The 17,453-nt window shown below is 41.5% G+C and overlaps 1 protein-coding gene across 1 annotated transcript; it reads left to right on the top strand.

Annotated features, from left to right (window-relative positions):
- Positions 1–6,966: 6,966 nt before the first annotated feature.
- On the top strand, positions 6,967–14,056 carry LOC113106585 (uncharacterized). The gene is made up of 15 exons (XM_026268668.1): positions 6,967–7,457; positions 7,942–8,419; positions 8,622–8,720; positions 8,851–9,222; positions 9,373–9,474; positions 9,920–10,152; positions 10,702–10,880; positions 10,980–11,073; positions 11,176–11,520; positions 11,618–11,735; positions 12,202–12,293; positions 12,577–12,691; positions 12,944–13,216; positions 13,355–13,528; positions 13,614–14,056. Exons 2-15 carry the CDS (start codon positions 8,170–8,172, stop codon positions 13,802–13,804), a joined length of 2,637 nt encoding a protein of 878 aa, XP_026124453.1. The 5' UTR covers positions 6,967–7,457; positions 7,942–8,169; the 3' UTR covers positions 13,805–14,056.
- Positions 14,057–17,453: the final 3,397 nt, after the last annotated feature.

The raw sequence follows: 17,453 nt of genomic DNA, 5'->3' as shown, positions 1-17,453 counted from the left end.
CGCCAGAGGTTCAGGACTCTAACCCTGGAAGAGTCTGGCCGGCCCTTCGTGATGGCACAGCAGCTCCGGGATTCCTGCCGCAAGTGGTTGATGGCCGACAGTAGCGACGTCGAGGACGTGATCGATCGTGTGGTACTGGAGCAGTTCGTGGCCAAGCTGCCAAGGAAGACAGCGCAGTGGGTCCAGTGCCACCGCCCGACGTCGCTGAACCAGGCCATCCAGCTGGCGGAAGACCAAATGGTGGCGTGTCCAGGGGTCGGCGACCCCTTACCATCTGCTTCTCTCTCTCCTTCTCTCTCCTCCCCTCCCCTCTCTCTCCCTAAATCTGTCCCTCTCCCCAGGTCCCGTGGGGGGCTTCCGTCGAAGCTAGCCCCGAGGTGGAGGACGAGTTACGGGGCTGAACCACCAGAAGGTCCCAGGGCTCCTCCCAGGGGTGGGACTTCGCCCATGGGATCCGTTCCCCAGGCCCCGGCCTCTCCGCTCTCTCCTAGCCAATCGCTTGACCTACTTCCTGCCGCCAGGGTGGCGGTAAAGTCTGGGCCGGCCTGTTGGCGTTGCGGGGACCCAGGGCATTTTATCGATAGGTGTCCAGTGATGGAAGTGGGGACGTTGATCCGGGTCCCCGACGCGCCAAAGGCTGCCCTCGATCAGGCTGGCTTATACCAAATACCAGTGAGTATCAGGGGGGGTACATATCAGGCTTTGGTGGATTCGGGATGTAACCAATCCTCCATCCATCAAAGCCTGATTCATCCGAAGGCATTGGATAGTAGCCGCATGGTTAGGGTTCGGTGTGTACACGGGGAAGTGGTGAATTACCCTATTTTGCCTGTGGATATTAAATTTAGGGGAGGAAAACATAGAGTAGAGGTGGCCGTTAATCCGCACCTCAGGCATCCGATAATTTTGGGGACGAATTGGCCCGCGTTTAATGAATTATTGGGGTATTTATGTTCGGATGGCTCTTGGGGGAAACAAGGGAGGGATGGAGTAGCGGTTGCGCAGGTGGGAGAGGCTGAACCGGAACCACCGGAACCTGTTGCAGGGGAACCGAGTGCTCCCGAGCGGAACATCCTCCCGGAGCGCGATGATTTTCCCCTGGAACAGTCCCGCAATGAGACGCTGAAAAATGCTTTTGACCAGGTTCGCTCGATCGACGGACAGCTCCTCCTCCCTGACCAACCGCTCTCTTATCCTTACTTTTCAATTTTAAAAGATAGGTTGTATCGGGTGACCCAAGACGCCCAGACAAAGCAAGATACAACCCAGTTGTTGATACCTAGAAGCCGCCGGGAAATGCTTTTCCAGGCGGCTCATTGTTATCCAATGGCCGGGCATTTAGGGCAAGCGGCTACACTAAACCGTCTCATGGCCCGCTTCTTCTGGCCGGGCATTCACGAGAATGTGCGCAGGTGGTGCGCGGCTTGTCGTGAATGCCAGCTGGTGAATCCACCGGCCACCCCAAAAGGACCATTGTGCCCCCTTCTATTAATGCAGGTCCCCTTCGAACGAATTGGCATGGACCTCATCGGGCCATTAGAGCGGTCAGCACGAGGACACCGCTTTGCATTAGTTCTGGTGGACTATGCAACGCGATATCCTGAGGCAGTGCCTCTCCACTCTATTTCCGCGAAGAGTGTGGCGAGTGCACTGTTTCATTTAATCTCCCGGGTGGGGATCCCAAAGGAGATCCTCACCGATCAGGGCACGGCGTTTATGTCACGTACTATTCGCGAGCTTTATGAATTATTGGGCATTAGATCGATTCGAACAAGCGTCTATCACCCACAAACAGACGGGCTGGTCGAGCGATTTAATCGCACATTAAAATCCATGATTCGTAAGTTCGTTCAGGAAGACGCCAAAAATTGGGATAGGTGGCTAGAACCCCTCTTGTTCGCTGTACGGGAGGTCCCGCAAGCCTCCACGGGGTTTTCCCCCTTCGAGCTTCTTTATGGGCGCCAGCCCCGCGGGGTCCTTGACGTCCTTAAAGAAACTTGGGAGGACGGACCTTCTGCTAGTAAAAACGAAATTCAATATGTCATGGACCTGAGAACAAAACTCCACACGTTGGGGCGGCTTATCCATGGAGAATTTGTTGCAGGCTCAAGACAGAGTCGGTTGTACAACAGGGGGGCTAGGCTACGTCAATTTGCACCGGGAGATAAAGTACTTGTATTACTCCCTACCTCTAGTTCAAAGTTACTCGCGAAGTGGCAAGGACCCTTTGAGGTCACACGGCGGGTTGGGGATCTTAACTATGAGGTAGCTCGAACGGATAGGGGCGGGGCACATCAAATATACCACCTCAACCTATTAATAAAATGGTCTGAGGCGGAATCAGTGTTGCTGGCGACGGTAGTGAGTGGGGAGGAGGATCTCGGTCCAGAAGTGAGTTCAAAATCCCAATCTCTCGCTCTGGCCCCTGGAGGAGACCACCTCTCACCATCGCAGCTCACTGATATCAAGTCCATTCAAGCAGCCTTTGCTGATGTGTTCTCGCCCCTGCCTGGTCGAACGGATCTCATTCAGCACCATGTTGAGACCGAGCCGGGCGTGGTATTTCGCAGCCGGCCGTATAGATTACCTGAACATAAAAAAAGGTGGTTCAAGGGGAGTTAGAGGCAATGCTAGAGATGGGAGTAATAGAAGAATCCAACAGTGACTGGGCGAGCCCGATAGTCTTAGTACCTAAAACAGACGGCTCCGTGCGGTTCTGTGTGGATTATAGGAAGGTGAATGCTGTGTCAAAATTTGACGCATATCCAATGCCCCGGGTGGACGAATTGCTTGATCGGCTAGGCTCGGCTCGCTTTTACTCGACGCTGGACTTAACTAAAGGTTATTGGCAGATCCCCTTGTCTCCCATGACCAAAGAAAAAACAGCTTTCACCACGCCGTTCGGGTTACACCAATTTGTCACTCTTCCGTTCGGGCTATTCGGGGCTCCAGCCACGTTTCAGCGTCTCATGGACAAAATTCTCCATCCGCATGCTGCATATGCCGCCGCCTACCTGGATGACATCATCATCTACAGTGGGGATTGGCAGCGACATATGCAGCATTTGCGAGCGGTCCTGAAGACGCTGAGGAGGGCTGGGCTCACGGCTAATCCGAGGAAGTGTGCAATTGGGCGGGTGGAAGTTAGATATCTGGGTTTCCACTTGGGTCATGGACAGGTGCGTCCCCAAATTGATAAGACGGCAGCAGTTGCAACTTGTCCAAGGCCTAAGACCAAAAAGGAGGTTAGACAGTTCCTGGGGCTGGCAGGGTATTATAGAAGGTTTGTACCTAATTTTTCGGATACTGCTAGCCCGCTGACTGATTTAACTAAAAAGGAGGCACCAGATACAGTCCAGTGGACGGAGCAGTGCCAGCAGGCTTTCACCCAGTTAAAAGCTGCCCTGTGTGGCGGACCGCTCCTGAATGCACCTAACTTTTCTCTCCCCTTTATCTTGCAGACAGACGCGTCGAACAGAGGGTTGGGCGCAGTCCTGTCCCAGGAGGTGGAGGGGGAAGAACGGCCGGTGCTGTACATCAGTCGGAAGCTCTCTAAGAGAGAGACGATGTACAGCACCATAGAAAAAGAATGTCTGGCGATCAGGTGGGCTGTTCTTACCCTCCGTTATTACCTCCTGGGGCGGGAGTTCACCCTCTGTTCGGACCACGCTCCTCTGCAGTGGCTCCACCGCATGAAAGATACCAACGCGCGGATCACCCGGTGGTATCTCGCTTTACAACCGTTTAAATTTCAGGTGATCCACAGGCCGGGTGTACAGATGGCTGTGGCTGACTTCCTCTCTTCCCGGCCTGAGTCAGGCGGTGGGGGTATGTGGCGAGGGGGGCGTGGTTTAGCGGAATCCGCAACGGGAGAGAGACGGAGGGAGCAGAGTGAGGCGTAAGTAGGTCAAATGCAATTAACAAACACGTGTGTTTGATTGCAGTAATTGGTGTGGAGAGACCGGATATAAGCCGAGTCACCGCAGAGAGAAAGGGAGAGAGACACGCTGGGACCTCGTTCTGCACTAGGGAAGCTACAACAGTGCTTTGAAGTTATTGAAGTTATTGACCGTGTTTAAGCAATCGTTTGCTGTCTACGCCCAGAGGGCATCGTGTTTTATTTTGTGATATTGAATAAACGAGTGTCCCAGCAACAAGCCGACCCCTGCCTTCTTCCTTCCTATTGAGACTGTGTTGAACCTTGTTACATACTTGTTTAGAGCAATTGAAAGAATACAGTAACCAATATAAACTTGAGGGCTTTAAAGGGGGGGTGAAATGCTATTTCATGCATACTGAGTTTTTTACACTGTTAAAGAGTTGGATTCCCATGCTAAACACGGACAAAGTTTCAAAAATACTCCTTCCGGTTTGTCACAAGTTTCGGAAAGTTTTTTTCGAGTATGGGTCTGTGTGACGTTAGATGGAGCGGAATTTCCTTATATGGGTCCTAAGGGCACTTCTCCCGGAAGAGCACGCGCTCTCGTAGAGCAGAGCAATTCACTGATCAGAGTGAGAGCAAAATGTCACAAAAGAAGTGTGTTTTTGGTTGCCAGGGCAAGACAACCCTGCACAGATAAAAAAAAAAAAAAAAAAAAAAAAACAGCATTAAAGGACCAGTGGATGGAGTTTATTTTTACAGAGCATCAACGGAGTTGTGCAAGTGTTTTTGTTTTTTCCCTGCATTTCGATGATGCTTGTTTTACAAACAAGGCCCAGTTTGACGCCGGATTGGCATATCGTTTATTTCTTAAGAATAATGCAGTCCCAATGAAAAAGGGTCACGATCGTGTGTTGGAACCGCAGGCGGTGAGTAAAACTGCTTCAGATATCTCTGTGTTGATAACTTAGCTATCGGCGCGTAAGCACATCAAGTAAACAACATGCGACGTTGTCATCAAACTGCACTTTCCACATGTACACCTTAAGAAAAAAAAGAAAAAAAAAAGACAACAAAGTGAAACTTAGTAATTTTCCAAAACCGCTAAACAAATATATACAGTTTCAATACATACCACATAGAGACGTACTGCTGTAGCCGTTGCTGCCGCTGCTCTTGTTCAATTTCAGCCTCTGGATCTGATTCTGGATCATAAATATACTGCTGAATCTGACTGTTAGCCATGGTTTGTTTTGGATGATGGTTTTTCCCTTAGAGGTGGGCAGATCGATACTAATAATGATAATATCGATACCAACGTTGGTATCGGTATTGATCGATACCAATGTGAAAATATCGATACTTAAGTTTCAGTTTCTCTCGTTTTGCGACTTGACCATGTTTGTCAAAATGCTGCTGCTGTCACAGAGCAGAGCAAGCTCTCAAGAGGGCTGCTCGTGCTCGACACTGCTCTCCTCCCCCTCTCCTGTGTTGTACCGTCACGTGACTCACCACTAGCGCTACCATCAGCGGTCAGGCGCGCACGCCGCTCAGCCGCACACAGCAGTCAGTCAGAGGCGGAGAATGGCAGCAGAAAGAAAGAGGAGCGTTGTATGGCTGTATTTTCAGGCCAAAAATGAGACAACAGCGACTTGTACCATTTGTAGAAAGTCTTTAAAATACAGTGGCAATACAACTAATTTGTACAAACATATGAAAAATCACGGACCAGAAAATGCAGAGCTGCAGAAACGGAGAGAGGAGGAGAAAAATCCCCCTACCCCACCCCCTGGCCCCGACAGACCCGCGACTCAGAGACAGAAGTCACTGCCAGAGGCATTTCAGTTTGGCAGAGAATATCCAGGTAGATAAGAGTGATGAAAGACATATTTTAGTCATCTTCAGCATTAGTTAATAATAATTAATAACTGGTCATTTGTTACTTTAGTCAACTTAAGAATTATGCTAAGACCTAGAAGTAATACATTAATTCCATCAAGGTGTGTTATTTAAATGGATACATTTACTGGAACTGAAACAAATATACTGAATACAATGTAGGTCATATTTGATATTTGAATATAATTACCCTTTTTGTGTTAGCTGTGAAAGGGATACTAGTTTCTATAATTTGTTTTACATTTTTTATATTTATTGTGAAGTAAAACTTTGTGAATTTAAGAAAAAATCCTGAAAAGAAGTACACTAAAGAGGATAATTTTTTTTTGTTAACATGCTACTTGAAAAGAGAATTTGTTTTTACATTTTTTATATTTGTGAAGTAATCATTTTGTAACTGTGACGGTTGGGTTTTGGGAAAAACACAAGGTGAGGGCAGGATCCAAGTGCAAGTACGGGTTTATTTACAGAAGGGAAAAATACAAAATAAACAGTCAGGAGAGACAAAACCAAACAAAAGAGGGAACCGGATGAAACGGATAGGAAACTCAGAGGAACAAGAAGGTAAGGGAAAACTCGGGAGACGAGCACAACTCACACATAGGGTAAGGACTCCATACAGACGACAGAGAAAGACAGCTCTATATAGGGAGACTAATGACTAAGGATTGTCAACACCTGTGCGATTTAATTGGAGTGCAATTACTGTGACGACATGACCAGACTAAAGGAATTAAAGTGCCTATGGTGAAGTGCCCTAAGGCAACACAGTCTCACCCCTATTCGTCACATACTGCCGTTTGGTCATTTCCCCCTCACGTCCATAAGCAACGTTGAGGGTACCCCCTATTCGTCACTTGACAACGTAGAGGAGGGTCGTCCGATATTTGAATGCAAATCCCTCATCTTTGGATTTTGACGAACCTGGCTTATCCATCTAGCGGTTTTTCTGCGCTGGAAAGTATGGTTCGAGGCGATTAATTTTAATGCTGCTAATATTATGTTAATGTATTTTGCAGTAGCATGCTGCGCAAATACTGTTAAAATCATTAATTGGTGAAGTGACCATATATTTTATTGGAGCAGAAACCCTGTTCTAAATCGGAAACACGCCTTTTTTCTTTTTTAATATAATTTTGGGATACATTAAAATGGCATAATTGCAGGACTGCATATTTGCTGTAGGCTTAAACATGCCTTAATTTAAGTGGGATATTTTTAATTGTCGATGGTATATTTGCAATGGCTTATAGTGTATAGTGAGCCTGCTTTGTTGGTTTTTTTTTTTTTTTTGCGACCAAAAAAATAAATAAATAAAAATAACACCTCAACAACAAAAAAATACCAATAGCATACTTTTATAGACCTTTCATCTCAATACTAATTATGAAGTTGTGATAAATAGCCTGCTGCGGAAATGTTTATATTACTTAATATGGACATATCCTTTGGCAAAGAGATGGATGCATTCTGGGGCGTGATGTGTTAAAATGTAATTGCTAACATATACCCATGTTTTCTTAGACATTTCTGCTGTCCCCTTTAAAATTTTGAGCGAGGATATAAAATATTAAGACTGTACTTTTTTCATTATGATTTATATTTTGGCGCAATTTTGTGCAGCGCGTCACTGTGCGCGACCATCACAGAAACCATTGCCCAGCGCGATTCCACCACGGTAAGTCACTTACAACAGTCTAATAAGCAAGAGAAATGAATAGGCATTTAAACGTCCAAAATTAATACAATTAACTTACGAGTTTATATATATTAAAAAAACATGGTGTGTGTGTGTGTGTGTGTGTATATATGTATATAAATTCTATTAATAAACTTATTTTGAACGTGTAAATGCTTATTAATGGATTATTGGGGGATATATATATATATATATATATATATGTATATATATATATATATATATATATATATATATATATATATATATATATATATATTATAATATGTAGTATGTATAATATGTAGTCACACAATGACTTTTTAAAATCATTCATTTTTTTTATGATATTGTGATTGCATGTAACTTATCAACCAGAGCAGCATTTACTTTACATCTTAGCCTAGTAACGTTAGTTATTCATATTATAATATGTAGTTTGGTGATCTATTATTTTTTTATTTGTTCTTCTCTTTCTCTGCAGGTTCCTTAATCCCTCACCTTTAAAAAAAAAACAGCACCTCATTACATTAAAAAGGCACTTTTAAGAGCCACATTTGTCTTGTATCTTGTTACTCTCTTTACTGTTGTATTGTTTTCTCTCTCTTGCTGTCTTACTGTCTCCCCCCCCATTCCTCTGAGTGTGGTTTTTGTTTGTTTGTTTTGTCTTTTTTTTTGTCTGTGTGTTTATAGTGTGTTTATCTTTTGTGCCATGTCTGATCCTGAGATGGACTGTCTCCTAAATGAGATGAGTGACCTTGTCGATCAGGCTGAACATCAAGCTCACCTCCAACAGCTCATTAGCATGCACCAGGAAGCAGAACCATCCACCAGTCAGCCTTCCACCCGTAATCCATCCACCAGCCAGCCATCAAACAGCAAGCAAGATGTTAGGTGGATTAAGAGGGACAGTGATGGAAACATTATTTACAGCAGGCCCAGATCATCCCGGAAACAAGCAGGTACAATTTTTTTTATTACATTAATGTTAATTAATATGTAGACTGCAGATCTAGTTTTGCATCTTGGAATGGTATACAACATGATCAAGTCATGGGTCTGAATTAGAACATATCTGAGGTTATTATTACGTACCTGTGTCTAGCATCAGGTAAAGTTTGTGTCATTGAGTGTAAAAAGTAAAAAAAAATGTTGCTACATCAGGTCCCAGTCACAGCCAGAGTCGAAAGACTGGTGTCTCTCATATCAGGGCTCCGGAAACCAGTGCGGAAATGACCAGTGACTTTCTTTCCATTACTGCAGGTGTGTTATTTATTTTGACTTCACTGGTTCAAACAGTATGTTCATTTATTATAAATTGGCCATTGTTCAATGCTATTCTCTTTTATTATAATAAACTACTGTTTTTAAATATTTTGCCTTGTTTTAACAGAGTCCTTCCTTCAAGAGCTTAAAAGCTCATTGTTTGAGGACATGCATGAGGATGAAACGGCACTTCAAGCCTCAACAGACTGGTTGACCCGAAAGAGCCTCATATCAGGGTGGTGGGAGAAAGAGAGACCCCGACTGGTCAACACCATGGTGGCTCGACAACATGTGGCAAAACGGATCTGCCAACATTGTGGAAATGGTCCAGCCGTTATCCGTTGTTGTGACTGCCGACCACACCCATTCCTCTGTGGCCAGTGTGATGTCAGGGTCCACCGAGGTCACGTGTTCCACAACAGGGATTCGATGACCCATGCATTCTTTAATCCATTGCCTCCCACAACTTGTGTTGTGGAGAGGGTTCTAACCCAGTGTGGTAAGTTGTAGTTCTTAAAAGTCACATTCTTAGACTTGACTGAAAAACTGATAGGTCGAAGAAGCCGTCAAGTACATCTTGTTTAAAATAGTTGCCAGTAAATAAATGTTATTCTTTAATGCTTATCCATGTGTTTTTTTTTTTTTCAAGAGCGTCTTGTACCTTTGGAGATGCCAGAGACAATATGCGGTTGTCAACGAGTATCGTCCAGTGTCATCGCAGGACAGTCCATAGTTGTGGTTACAATGAATGGTAAGAAGAACTTACTAGGTTTGGGTGGGGGTCACTTCTGTAGAAGTGTCTGCAGAATTTCACCCACAGCTATTTGCTGATCACACCTTGTATACTCCCTCATCACAATTATGCACATATACGGATCATGAATATGTTAAATTCATACATGTTACATTGTGCAAGAAATTTTCTTTATCATGGCTGCAAATCTAGAGGTTTCAATAGGTTGTGTGTTCATTTAGATTGGATGGGCCCAAGTATGTGATGGAAAACAATTAACCTTTGTTTGAATGGGGATAGTTAATTTGCCTGACAAAAGTATGACTTCCAATAGAGTGCCTTACAAAATGTTTGTAGAAGTGTCCTCCTGATTCACCTTAGTCACAGGTTCCCATATCAGTTGTCAGAATGACACACTTTGGTCTGTCAGACTTAACGTTGTGTATATATTTCCTTTTTCCAGGGCGATATGATCTCAGATTGCCTCAGATTAGATGCAAAGCATGTGAAGCCACTTGGAGTCCTGGAGTGGATGACCTGATCCGTAATGACTACTGGCCGGCCACTTCTCACTATTCAACTGTGTATGCAACAGATGTCCTTTTTTCTTTTGAAGAGCTGAAGATGGCAGCACCAGGGATATCTAGCCAAGCATTTCTTAGAATGCTGGATCAACGCACTGTTCGCTTTGGCCGTGTAAGTATTTGTGGTAATAATTGCGTAAATCCATAAATTATACTATGAGGGCATTATGGTGATGATAGTACACATGAACATTTACACTGTTTAGGAAACAAATTGTTAAATTTAGACCCTTTATAAACAACCATAAACTCATGTTCTCTTATCAGCAGTTTGCACTGAGACATTTCTGAAAAAAAAAAACCCAGGTCATTCTGAAGATCTCAACTTCAACTCCATTGGCTACAGACTTTGACATCTCCTCAATTTTATTTCCTGATCCCAGAAGTGTTCCCTTGGATTAATGGCCCAAACATAGCACAGGCTATATGGAACAATATGGAAGCTGTTGTTGCTCTCTTTGTGTTTAGATTTAGACTGAATGTCAAACAATATCCTGTATTTTTAATGGCCAGGTCCCCCAAATACATCAGTGTATAGTGTATGAGTGAAGTCTACACATTGTTTATTTCCTTTGATATGTAGTACAAACATTCCAAAATGTATTTGATCCGTTTTACTGTTCTCCTTTGTTCTCTTTTACTGAACTCTTCTTTGAAACAGAATGGAAACATCACAGCAGACAGCTTCCGGAAAAGCTTCTTGGAGTGGGAAGCTGTCCGATTCGAAGTGGACAAATTATGCCAGGAGGACCACTTTAACTGCCCAGCATGCAGCCCAGACATGCTTGCAGTATCCGTTGATGGAAACCGTAAGCACTACAGATTCAAGAGTGCAGCTAGGTACTGTGTGTGCATGGATGGTCCATTACTTTGAAACTAACTGCTGTGAATTGAAAATCATATGAATATTTAAACTTAACATGTATCTCTTTTATTTAGATCGGAGGAAAAAGCCATCTTTGATGGCGTGTTCATCGCGAATGATGATGACGTCGCAAGATTCGTGGACTATGTCCATACCTCAACCAGTCATGTACACTTGCACAACTTCACTATATTTACCCATAAAACACCAAGTCCTACAGAGCACTTTGTTTGAACAAGTTTGGACTGTTAACCATGTTCCATGTTTTAGGTCTCTGGAAGAGGTGTCTGTGGAGGGCAATGGTCAGCGGCTCGTGAAACGTCTCAGAAGTCCTCAGGAAAAACAGATGAGGAGGGCCTGGAACTTGCTGTATGTCGTCATGGGGTTCTCCTTCGTGCCCTCAATATGTTCAGGGGCGAAATCTTTGCCTACCCCCTGTACCTCCAAAAGCAAATGGCCTGTAAGCCAGTTACATTTTTTGCAATGGATGTGGCATGCAAGTACTGGCCTTACCTCCAGAGAGTGACAGAGAAATGCCCTGAGCTTCAGGATCTCCTCAACATGAGGCCATTTCTTTCTGTTTTTCATGCCAAAGCTCATGATTTCAAATGTGAGGTAAGAAAAAATTATTGTCCATTACATTTTCTTTCCCTGAAATCCTGCATAAGATTGTTGCCACTTAGGTTTAGTTTTTTTTTTTTTTTTTTTAAAGGTAAAATGGAGTGGAGCATATCAGGAGGGGGCTGGTTCGACTCTTGGCGAAGAGGTGGAGCAGTGCAACGCCTTCCTCTCGAGGATTGCTGTTACGACAAAGCACATGTCAAAAGCGGGTAAGGAAACCAGTAAATTTTGATCCTGATTACACTGGTGAGCCACTTTGAGCTTATGCATATATGCTGACTCTGAAAATATAAATATCTGAATATATTAAACACAAATGGATGGATCGATTACAAGACCATCATCCTATTTTATTTGATGTAAGGATAATAAGGTAGGGCAGTTCGAAAATAAAAACACATCAGAGTACCATTCACCTACTGTCCTGCCATAGTGCTCTATGCCATTAAAATACTGTCCTGCATCACTGTTTCATGCTTTGTCTTCCCTGTCCTGTGCAATTACCTCACCCTTTCATGGGACAGTAATCAAATGGCACAAGACAGCAGATTAGTACCATAGTACTGTACTGTAAGTTATTATGTCTCAAAAGTTTGTGATTCAAGTCTGCACATTTTCTTCTCCTACTGCTACTGGAAAGAAGGGTGAAAATCTCATATTTTTTTATTTTTGCAGGACGCATTGACATGCTGACAATCATGGCCATGCGCTGGAACCAACAAAAGTTTGACAACTTGGCTTCTACCCTTGCCCGACGATATCGGAAGGTAAAGACACCAGTTTTCCCTTATGCAAAAATATAGACAACACTTGCCCAGATATTCTTCAATATATATTAAATGTACGGATGGTTGTATGTGTCGTGTCAGTTGTATTTTTTAGTGTCTTGATATACAATATTACATGTTCATATCACATATATTGATAGTCCATGTATATAAGAATATACTGTATATTTTATTAGTTATGTAATAGTGAAGGTACTTCACAATCCTTATCAACAATAGTCAAAATGGTAGGCGTTTCCCTCAATGTCATTTATGTTTGAAGGCCACAATAGCCCTGCAATGCCAGTTGCATAACCTGGAGGCCATGAAAACAGAAATGGACATCTCTGACAATCAACTGGAGAGGTGGATCATTGATATCAATGAGTGGGCAGAAGGTAGGAGATACTGTTTTATACTGTTTGATATGGTGCTTGATGTATCACTTCTGACTTATCTTGGCTGCAATTCCAACAATTGCAGACAATAAAGAACCTAACTAGCCTAACTATACTCAACCTTAGCTACAATTGTAGCCTCTCAGTTACAGAAAAATATAAAAGGGTTTTGGATTTTGCTCATACACAACAAATAAATTTTTTCATGGAATCAAGAAGCATATTTCTTATTTCTTAATTTCTTCCTCTCAGCAACAACATCCCCAAATGATGCTGATGTTGCCGCTGTTGCCAGCCGAATTGAGGAGCTGGTGGCAAGTGTTAAGAGGAAGTCCCAGCGTCTTTACAAGGATAGTGACGGATGCAAAGGACGTGCCCGAATCCGCCGAAAGATCAGGGAGGAAAAAAAAATCTTAAATTCTGTAGTGGAAAAATATAACACCTTGGTTCCTAATGCAGAAAAACTGACATTGGACACCATTCTATGTGACGAGATTGTTTGGCCATGGCAGCTTACCCACGGTGGTATGTACACAATTCTGTTGACTGTGTGAAATAGTCACATAGTGGGACAAAATCTGTCATGCCTCGATTTTAACCCCTGAAAATCTTTAAACACTAATCTTAAATACAACCGACTTATGTTTCATCCATGTATTCCAGACTCTGTAGATCTAAGGACAAAGAGGAAGGCGTTCGACATTGTGATGGCAGTAAGGAGACTTGAGGAGGAGAAGAGGATTCTTATTGCAGAGATGAACAAGCATTGGAAGTCTCTTTGCTCCCGTGCAGACACCCTGAAGCAGATGTCATCCCAGCTTGCTAATGTGACATCAGGTATGTATTTGTTATTATTGGCATACATTACAATATTTCTGAATGTTTCTAATTAATAAAGGCTCAATGTGTTTTAACATGTAAGGTGAAACGTGGGGCCTGCTTCAAGATGGCATCCGAGGTCTAAAGAGCTTGACATTGAAGAACAAGCAAGCAAGCAACAGCCTGGCAAAGCATGCAAAGACATTTTATGTTCAAGTTCTGACTGAAACAGAAATTAACTTTGATAGTCATTCTGAGGAATACGATACCAGTAGTGACTCTGAGCAAGATTAAACATGGCCAGAGTCCTTTTTTCTGCTGTTGTGTGCTGGGGAGGGCTGCTGGGACAGGTTGGTAAGGAAAGCTAGTTCTGTGTTTGGCATGGAGCTGGAGTTAAGTAGCAGTCTTCTGTCATGCTCAACATTGAGGAGGTCCTTTGTCCCCAGGGCAAACCAGCAACTCAATTTCATAGAGAAGATTAGGGGCATGAGTCTCACCCTGCGCCAACCATTACATCACTTTGTCTATTGTCTAGTATCCACTATCCATTTGACTTTTCTTTTAAATATATATATATATATATATATATATATATATATATATATATATATATATATATATATATATATATATATATATATATATATTTATAAGTTTCTGTTGTTCTATCTATTTTAACTTCTTTGTGTTCTTTTTGTTAAGCAGTACTATTATGCTCAGACTCTTTTTTCCATAGTCATATGAAATAGCAAAGTTTTGCACTGATGAAATCCCTGCACTGTTTACTTTTGCACTACCACCACTGCAAATCACTCCACAGCTGCCCATCATTTATCACAGGGTCAGTCCCTACCAGGTCTTTGTATTCACTTGACATGCTCTTCACTTTTTACATTTGTGATTTTTGTTATGTGTCTGAGCTATGTATGTTGTTTTTGTGATTGTATAAGCTAATAAATGCTTTCATGCTTTAATAAGCTTTCATCATGACAATTTTTCCAATTCCTAGATACATCTTACATCAGGGATAGGCAACTCCGGTCCTGGAGGGCCACTATCCTGCAGAGTTTAGCTCCAACCCTAATTAAACACACCTGAACAAGGCAATCAGTGTTTTCGGGATTACTAGATAGATACAGGCAGGTGAGTTTTTCTGAGGGCTGAAGCTAAACTCTGCAGGATAGTGGCCCTCCAGGACCAGAGTTGCCTATCTCACATGGATACACAGATAACATTTATTCAAAAAGATAATATGGCTAAATCTATCAATATTTATGTAGATGTTTTCAAGGTATTCAATACATTATTTTAATAATATAATTTCAGTCTTATTATTGGTAAAACATTACAGTATGCTGTAAGACAGAACACTACAATGTGGGCAGAGTGGGTCACATGTGAGTCCCATATCCTGCAATGCAGGCCAGGGGGTCTTCAACGCCAGTATAGCTTCAATGTACATATTTAGTCAACGGTTTTGTCACCAGCAACAACACTTTGCTCAGTTTTGAACTTTTTGAGTGTAGTTGAAGCCCATTCACAGCAGTCCACCCATCCCAGCCCGGAAGAACTACAAATAACACTAGCCTTGTAACTTGTGTTCTGTGGTGCGTTTCTAGTGGAAGCTGTATTTTTAAAATATAGTGATATTTTCCTCATAAGCAGAAGTTGGCAATGTAGAATTTTGGATATACCCTGTTTTTTTGGGGGGGGGGGGGGGGGTAGGATGGGGAACACACTGGTGTCATCAGATTTAAAAAATGTAATCGTTAGGTCAAAATAGCTTATTACCATATTTGACAGTGTTTACGGTTAAACATTGGACACCATATCTGCATGACAGCTAAAGTCCAAAGCTTTCTATAAAAGCTGGTACTGTGTGTGTAGCCTTCAAACATGTACTGGATTCAAGGTTCAGAGCAGAGGTCAGTAATTCAAATCAGGAGTAATATATTCTCTTCAGACTCACATATGTTACTGTTGAGGCTGAGACCTTTCCAGTGATGTGCTTGCTATAGTCCTATGGCAATGTTTTAATTTTTACATATCATGAAGTCCACTTTGCAGGCAATATCCTCTTTTATGGTCCCCAGAGGGATGCCTTGAGTTCAAATGCTTCACACATAAGACTTAAAATATTATTTTATCATACACCCAACATATTAAACACAAACAAAGTAAGATGTAGCCAGATTGAAACACATCAAAGCCACAGTCTATTGCTCATCTTTCAACCTACACACAACGCATTATATCATGAAGCTATTGCACAACCACTGCAGCTTAAAGCAACATTATTTACTTTTTTTTAATTGAGGTAGGTTTAAATTAGAGCTCATACTTGCAGAGTTGTAAAAAGGTAGCAAAAATTTTACTCAAGTGAAAGTACAAGTTTACTCAATTAAAAGAGAACGAAAAATGCAATGGCACAGGTCAAACATGTATATTTAGTTCAACAACAACAATTAAAATGAAACAGCGGAACACTGAAAAATACAAATAAAACGGAAAGGGATTAAAAGGAAACTCCATCATTTCAACCCTCATGCCATCCTATATGACTTTTATTTATCAGATGAACACAAACTAAGTGTTTAAATTGTGTAAAAATCATTTCTCTTTATATAATGCAAGTGTATGGGAAATCCAAAAATGACACTTGAAAAACTATACACAAAGAAAATATGACAGACCATGCAACCCCATTAATAAATCACTGTCTTCTGAAGTGAAACTATAGGCATATGTAAGAAAAATACAAATAACAATATTTAAATCTTTACCGTCATGTTCCCTTCGTGTGGTTTCTGAAGTGGTCCTGTCCCCTTGCATTATATGGACAAAAAATCTTGCTTGTGTTCATGTGAAGAAAGAAAGTCATGAACATCTGGAATGACAGAGGTTAAGTAAAAAGTGAGAGAATATTAATTTTTGGGTAAACTATCCCTTTAAAGAGCAAGATGTGATGGAGAGGCTAGAAATATATTCCAGACAGAATACAAGAATGCGTTGAATTAATGAGGAGAGTCCTAGAATTAAAACATACAACGTTAAAGTTTTTAAAGGCCACTTTATATGTTTTGTCTATTCAACAATGTCACTGCTAAAAGGACAATTCATCTTTTAAATGTTTGTTTGGGGCATTTAGAGATTTAACACATTTTGATAAAGAATTATTTGTGACCAATTAGATTAATGAGAAAAGCATGTAATTATTAAGATTAAAAAAAACTATTCACTGACAGTCCTAATTCCTACTTAATGATTCACTTAATGACATTGTAAATACAACTTATCCACCACTTGATAAAAACATCACTAAACATGAACAATTAATTTAGCATATAATGTTTATCTAAACACTTTTTTGGAGATTTGTAACATTTAATAAAAAAAATTCCACCAAAAAATTATCATCACAGATTTTATTTGCACTCAGTTTTGTGCATTCAGCTAATAATATAACATAGCTATTGGCTATATAAAAACAGAACAAATTATCAATTAACCTTTTTGGGCGGGAAAATGCAACTTTGCTATATCTTTTGAAGCCAGACATTTACCTGAACTTTTGAAGCCAGACATTTACCTGATGAAAGTCATAATTGAAGTAGAAATATGTGTGTATGATGCATGAAAACAATGATCATAAGTTCTCACGTCAGGCACACGTTTGAGCTTCTGTTTACCATATTTAATGTGCATAAGATAATGTAAAAATATAATGTACTTTTCAAGATGAAATAAAATTGTAAGGAGTAAAAAGTAGTTGTTTCTTCAGAAATATAATCAAGTTCAAGTAGTCAGTTTAAACTGTACTTGAGTGAAGTACAAATCCCCAAAAATAATACTTACCTGTAAGTACAGTAATCAAGTAAAATTACTCAAGTATTTTACACCTATGCATACTTGGCATGGAGAATAAAAACAAAACCGAGTTATG

This window comes from Carassius auratus, chromosome 7 (assembly GCF_003368295.1).
Source record: "Carassius auratus strain Wakin chromosome 7, ASM336829v1, whole genome shotgun sequence".
NCBI classification, from domain to species: Eukaryota; Metazoa; Chordata; class Actinopteri; order Cypriniformes; family Cyprinidae; genus Carassius; species Carassius auratus.
The sequence above is the reverse complement of the archived record's forward strand: the minus strand, read 5'-3'. Positions and strand labels throughout refer to the sequence as shown.